Source organism: Glossina fuscipes, unplaced genomic scaffold, assembly GCF_014805625.2.
Source record: "Glossina fuscipes isolate IAEA_lab_2018 unplaced genomic scaffold, Yale_Gfus_2 1, whole genome shotgun sequence".
In the NCBI taxonomy this organism is placed as follows: domain Eukaryota; kingdom Metazoa; phylum Arthropoda; class Insecta; order Diptera; family Glossinidae; genus Glossina; species Glossina fuscipes.
Window position 1 is genome coordinate 26,641,075 of NW_023998415.1, and position 6,775 is coordinate 26,647,849.

General features: G+C 36.1%; 2 protein-coding genes across 2 annotated transcripts in view; one reads left to right on the plus strand and one right to left on the minus strand.

The window, feature by feature from the left end:
• LOC119631636 overlaps positions 1-3,827 on the plus strand; it is a 4,760-nt gene extending 933 nt beyond the window's left edge. Inside the window, exons 4-6 of the mRNA XM_038024019.1 lie at positions 89-246; positions 317-722; positions 788-3,827. Of these exons, the coding sequence (XP_037879947.1) occupies positions 89-246; positions 317-722; positions 788-2,880 (2,657 nt within the window). The 3' untranslated portion in view covers positions 2,881-3,827. The remainder of the gene's footprint in view (positions 1-88; positions 247-316; positions 723-787) is intronic.
• A 425-nt stretch (positions 3,828-4,252) lies between these two features.
• LOC119645257 (cytochrome P450 302a1, mitochondrial) lies at positions 4,253-6,444 on the minus strand. The gene is made up of 5 exons (XM_038045367.1): positions 5,861-6,444; positions 5,619-5,794; positions 4,919-5,550; positions 4,636-4,836; positions 4,253-4,552 (listed from the first exon to the last, which is right to left on the minus strand). Exons 1-5 carry the CDS (start codon positions 6,259-6,261, stop codon positions 4,436-4,438), a joined length of 1,527 nt encoding a protein of 508 aa, XP_037901295.1. The 5' UTR covers positions 6,262-6,444; the 3' UTR covers positions 4,253-4,435.
• Positions 6,445-6,775: the final 331 nt, after the last annotated feature.

The following is a 6,775-nucleotide window of genomic DNA, read 5'->3' on the forward strand; positions in this document are numbered from 1 at the left end:
TGGACTTTTAATCCAAGGGTCCAGGGTTCAAGTCCCTGCTCGGGCGGAAATTTTTTTAAATTTTTAATTGTAAATTTGTTTTTTTAAGGATGTTGGAAAGACAGTACTGAGGGCAATGCCACTTGTAGTCACTCGGAATGTGTGAGTTCTTCTCCGACTTCGCGCAATACTTCCTTATATTATTGTTGTTGTTCCGGTGAAGCTTGCAATCGTAATGTTGCTGTAGTTGAGTCTTCGCCTTTGCAGGTACATTAATGCTCAAATTGTTTTCAATACATATATTTTATATATATTGGTTTGAAATTTTGATTAATAGCTTTCCAAGCCTCAGTTTGCGGTTTCTAAAAATTATTATGGCACACATGACGTTCTTAACTGGTCAACTACAAACTTGTGGTTGGCTATAATGACAGCTTGTTTGATTATAACGACAGTTACATTCTTTATATATTGTCGAACGGCAAGAGAAAAGTCTGAGCCAGAAGAGGCACCCCTAGCACCGTCGGGACCTGGATACAGTTCAAATTTACGTAACGTGGACAATTTAAATTTAATTTGTATGCTAGGTAGTGGTAAATATGGAACAGTTATGAAAGGTTTGCTACACGATCAGGAAGTTGCTGTGAAAATCTTTCCCGAAGCTCATCACCAATATTTCATTAACGAAAGGAATATTTATTCTCTACCTCTAATGGAAAGCCCCGCGTTGTTGGCTTATTTTGGTAATTTTGTCGCCAAACACGACGCTCACACGATATTTTTATATATTTTCATTTACAACGTTTAGGTTTTGATGAACGGCAAACCCTGGAGGGCAGAATGGAATATCAGCTGGTTCTATCCCTAGCTCCGTTGGGCAACCTACAAGATTGGCTAATAGCTAACACAATGAATTTTGAAACTTTCTGCGGAATGGTGAAATCCATTACGAGGGGATTATCGCATCTACACACCGAGCTTAAGCGTGCAGAAGATCATAAACCATGCATAGCTCACAGAGATCTTAATACACGTAATATTTTGGTTAAATCAGATCGAACATGTTGCATTTCGGATTTTGGTTTTGCTCTCAAAGTATTTGGATCTCGTTATGAATACAAAGGAGAAATTGCAGAAGCAGAAACGAAAAGTATTAACGAAGTGGGAACATTAAGGTACATGGCTCCAGAACTTCTTGAAGGCGCCGTAAACTTAAGAGATTGCGAGGCATCGCTGAAACAAATGGACGTGTACGCATTGGGGCTTGTGTTGTGGGAAGTAGCCACACGTTGCACGGATTTCTATCCGGTCGCTCAGATAACTCCACCATATAAAGCACCATATGAGCTGGAAGTCGGGTCTCATCCGTCGTTTGATCAAATGCAATCATTAGTCGTACGTCATAAGGCTAGACCGCTTTTCCCTAACGGTTGGGGTGGTGGTTCAGCCGCTAAATTGGTTAGAGACACATGTGAAGATTGCTGGGACCACGATGCCGAGGCACGATTAACTTCGTTGTGCGCAGAAGAGCGTATGCATGAGGTGCAAAATATGGGATTGCGTTTAAGTCATCATTTAACAGCTACCACTCCTCTACTAAGTGCTAACAATTTATGCAAGGAAATCGCAGAATCCAGTGAAAGTCCGAATCACAACGACCCGATACCCCATCAAGTTGATATTAATTGCTCAGATACATCAACATTATTGAATCCGCCACCTAACAAAAAAATTCTTCCTTCGCACACAATAGAAATAGTGGACACTGATCAAAGCACAAGTAACTCGATAATAATTGAGAAAAACCACCTGATACAAACTCAGTTACAGCTTCAACCCTATCAGGGACGTAATCCTTGCTTGGAAAGGAATTTAGCTCCTGTGTCTGCGCGTTCGCCTCAACGGCTAATACAACGTAGCAAAAAACATAGTTTCCAATCTCAGGCAGGCGAAGAGCATAGTTTGTCTTGCTTGGAAGACGACGTGTCTGTTGAGGAACTTATCACAGGTGGAAACTCTAAAAAGTTCCCTTCTCTAACTCGTGAAGAGACGTCAAATATGGGACAAGGTTTCCCTAAGCAACACAACACGGACAAAAAACTAAAGGGCTGGCATGGAGTTAGAGCTTTAATACAGAAAAGGCTTTTCCGTAAATCAGAAGACTCAGGTGTACAGGTATTTCGACAAATTAACGGAGGTGATGAAAAATCAAGTTTGGTGGATAATCGTCAAGTAGCCGTATTAAAAGGCCTGGATAAGAATGCAACTATTCATCCCGTAGTCATAAGTTTTATAGATAACGAACAGACGACGCATTGTGTTAAACCCGCTCAGTATAAAACATCGCTAGAATGCAATGGAAATGGCATAATAAGACGACCCAATAACCTTGACTTAAGCCCATTAAGTGGAGGCCATACTATGAAACAATCGTCTCCATCGAATATGCCAAGCAATCAAATATCTACGATAACTGAAGAGGAAAATGATAATAATCAAGATGGAGGTGATCAACGATTAAAAAATTTAAATGAGCGACGATCTACGCCTTCACGTATAATTCCTCGTTCAAATTCTTCAAATTTAAAGCCAATAGAGAACATTTACAATAATATGTACGAAAGTGGTGGATTTGAGATTCTGCGGCATACAAATAGTCTAAGAGATGCTGCAGAAAGAAATCATTCTATGTCTGAACCACAATTCCGTAGGCAACGCAGTTTGGAAGTTTTCCGCGAAGTTTTTAATGCACGTGCCAGTAGTGAACGGCTTAGAAATCCAAGCCAGCGAGTGAAGACACCTGGAGACGTACCACCATCAGTTCGAAAAGTTCGAGCGTCAAAAACTTTAAGTTTATATGATGATCGTATGATGGATCCAACCTCGTTGAACATACTTTAGCACGAGGAAGTTCTGTTACTGGAATTGTAAACCAGTGAGCAGAACCTAATAAATATGAATACCCGTAGAGACATTTAACATATATCCGTAAAGCATTACTGAATACTTGTGCTTTCATAATCATTCGTTCATATATTTGCCAAGAGCACACACCACTACCAAATTTCATATAAATCAAGGGCATTCGCACTTTCGACATTTCTGGGCCGGAAGGGAATTAGACGGGCTGTTATTTAATTATTTCTAATAACATATAACAATAAATCTAATTATTAGGTTGACTATTGATATTTGCTTTAAGTTACACGTGGCCCGTCAACCGTAGCTTGAACATCCTCGACACAAACATTGCAATCATTTAAATGTATTTATTGTGCGCAATAATGTTTAACACCAAAGCTTATTCTTGCATAAAGTCAGGAAATATGAGATTGTGCTCCGTCGACATTTTTCGACGACATTATACGTAAATATAAAATATGTCTACGACAAACAGTTAACTTAGCAACAATTAGGGAAATGTACGTAGAAGGAAATATTATCTGGATTGAAAAAAAACAAAAAAAAACAAACAAATTTAGAAATGAAAGTAAACGTTGAAGAACAAGCTTAGAGATTGAATTTAGAGATATATGTATAAAAAAGGTGTGTAAGACACATATTTATATAGGAAAACATTACGAACATATAAATCGAAAATGTATGTATGTCTTTCCTTAGTTTGTTAATTTAATAAATGTATATCATAGTTAAGTAAAAAAGACTAATGTGTCATCTAGCCATTTCTGAGAGAAAACTGCAACAATTTGACGGTCTTAACCAACAGATAGATTAGCATAGACCCCTTTATTATACAATAAGAAAAATAATGACTTTGTATGTCTTATTATTTGACCTCAGCTCGTTATAAATCGGGTATCAAAGTTGAGCAAACATTTTTTGTTTAACATCTTCAATAAACGTTAATAAAAAATTGAAGACACCAACAAGACAAGGTCAAATAGTTCTATAGTCCATCAACAAGTAGGCCTTTTAGTATATAATTCCTTTATAAAACAATATATTTAAATGTAATTTTTTTAATTATTTTTCTTTTTTTAATTCACGCTTACTTAAGTGTAATACAAACGCTCGTAGAAATAAACAGACACAAATCCATATATATATATATATATATATATATATATATATAAGTATATACATAAGTATATATATATATATGTAGATATATATACATGTATAAATACACAAATATATCAAAAATGTTCGATTATTTAAAATAGCGTTGATTGATTTTCTTTCCCCTCTTGCATGAAATATAAAAGAATCTATATGTTTGTTTGTATGTACGTAACTAAATCTAATTTGTTGATAAAAATAATAATAATAATAATAATAATAATAATGAAAATAAAAATAAAAAGAGAGGAAACCTATATAGGTATATACTGCTAATTTACATTCGATTTTATGCATGTAAATCAGATGCAAGATTTAAACGCTTATACGTTTTTAACAACGTTCTAGGCGATTAGACTTGTAAATGACGGTACGTTTATGATCTTTCTTTTAGTTCAATATCGACCGGCAGACTTGGTTTATTTATTAGCAACGTTTTAATATCCATTTCAGCATCGTTGCCTTTCCACATGATTTCGTAGTTACGTATTAGCTAAAAAATTCAAAGAGTTTTAGGTTTATATCCGAGTAAGCATAACATAAATTAATTTCATATGTGCATATGTTAAATATTACCCGTATTAGGAACACTAGTATATTTTGTTCCGCTAAACGACGAGCTATGCAAGCCCGCATGCCATGACCGAATGGTAACACCAAATACGGATTCATAGAACTTCTAGGGTGATCAAGCCAACGTTCTGGTCTAAATTTTAAGGCATCTTTGAAATTCGATTCCAAACGGCAGGCAACCAAATTTTGTGTTACTACCACAGTCTGCATTATATGAATTAATACGCCTTTGAACATTTTCTTCTGTCTTGTTTTTCCTAATAGGATAATATGCAGATTTACTTACCCCTTTAGGGACATGATAGCCGCCAAGTATAAGATTGCGTTGCAATATGCGACCAACACCCACCGATATGGGATTTAAGCGAAAAACCTCTTTCATTAATGCTCTAGCGTAAGGTACTCCCGTGTTAAGCACATCACCTTCCAGGGGAGAGGTTTGATTCGTTAAAACTTTTTCGCATTCTTCGTACAGTTTCTGCTGAACCTGAGGATTTTTGGCTATATAGTAGAGTGCAAAGGCTGTAGTGTATGATGTGGTGTCAATACCTGCCAAAAGCAAATCAGCCGCCATTCCTACAACATCACTTAAATCTAGATTAGGATTTTTTAAATACTCTTCGATTAATGAAGTTCTTCGTAGCGTTGAAGGACTGCCGGCACCAGATTCCTTGAAAAAGCATAATTTTTGAGATACCAGATCTATAGCAACACTTTCCATATATTCTTGAGATTTGCTTAATTTGATATAAGATGGCGTTTTAAAATAATGCCATAATTTAAAGCCTTGATCGGTGGGTAAAATTAAACTATTGGTTGTTTCGGCAGCAAGCATAAGTCTTGAAGATCTCGAATTAGGTAGCTGTTCAACGGCCACAAATGAATCAAGTCGTTCACCAAACGTTATTAGGCAGGTCACTATAAAAAATTTCGAATCATTAATTAGTGGGCAGATGAACACTCATAATTAGCTAGGACGCGCTTACGTTCTAAATTTAAACGTGATATCTTTGGTAAAGCATCGAAACTTTGATTTTTTGGTAAATAATGTAAAAATTCTTTTGTCACCTCGTCAACGTCAGGTAGGAAACTACGTACAGATTTTGGAGCACTAATTTCTTTTTGCAATTCAGAACGTAGGCGCCACCATTCACTGCCATTGCTAAATTTGTGTTATATGTATATTTTGATAGAATTTTTGTGAATTTTTCATTTTTCCTCTACTTACGTTGGCAATAGGCCTGCTGATCTATAAATATGGGGACGATCTTTACGATACTTAGCCAATGCTAAATGACTTCGACGTAATGGATAATCTTTCTCGTTTAGTAAGGTAGCTATATCTCGGGGATCATACAGCCAGACAATATCCTCACTGGGTATCATAGTCTCTTTAACGATAACGCCATATTTGTCATATTTGTCGCGACTGGCTTTGTGCAACTCTAGCCACGAGTAACTACCAACAATTGGTAAGTAATTGAAAATATTACCCAAACTCAACGGTCCTTTTGGCCCCGGTATATCGTTATATGGCTTAGCAAAGCCGCCCACTATTTTACCGGTTTCTGTTGAAAATAACTCTTCACGTTGCAGCTTGCGTGTTTGTTGTTGTAAGAGACGTCTCATTTTTTCTTTTCTTCACCCTCGTATTCGGCTGGTCTTGTTTTTTTTTGTCCGCGTTAAAATCTTCAATTGGTTTAGTTGAGAAAAACTAAAAGTTCCGAGATATTGTTCTGCACAATTTTCAAGTATAAACCAACACATGTATTTTCAACGCTTTATCTAATCGAAAGCTATTTATAGCCAGTGTAGAGCTTTATTCTGATTACGATAGCAAATTTTTATACAAAACAAAAAAAAAAAAAACAACACACACACAAAGCTTGACTTAAAGATAAAGTTTTTAATTTTAAATAAACGAGAACGATGCCAGATTTGTTTCCAATGCTCGATGGTGAGCAACTTTTTTATAATATATAATATAATATAATCGTTTTTATATTCTTCAGCATTGATCGTACCGAGTATGTATATTCAGTTTGTGCCGATGTGCGCAACATTCAAAAGGACTTCAAGGGCCATTTTCTAAAACTTTCTAGGCTGGTCTGTTGTTCGTCAATGTATTTTGTATTTTTTGTGT

Coding starts and splice junctions, on each gene's coding strand:
- LOC119645257 (XM_038045367.1), bottom strand. CDS start 6,261: ATGAGACGTCTCTTACAACAACAAACACGCAAGCTGCAACGTGAAGAG. Junction 5,551..5,618: donor ATCACGTTTAAATTTAGAAC/GTAAGCGCGTCC, acceptor AATTTTTTATAG/TGACCTGCCTAATAACGTTT. Junction 4,553..4,635: donor TACTAGTGTTCCTAATACGG/GTAATATTTAAC, acceptor TGAATTTTTTAG/CTAATACGTAACTACGAAAT.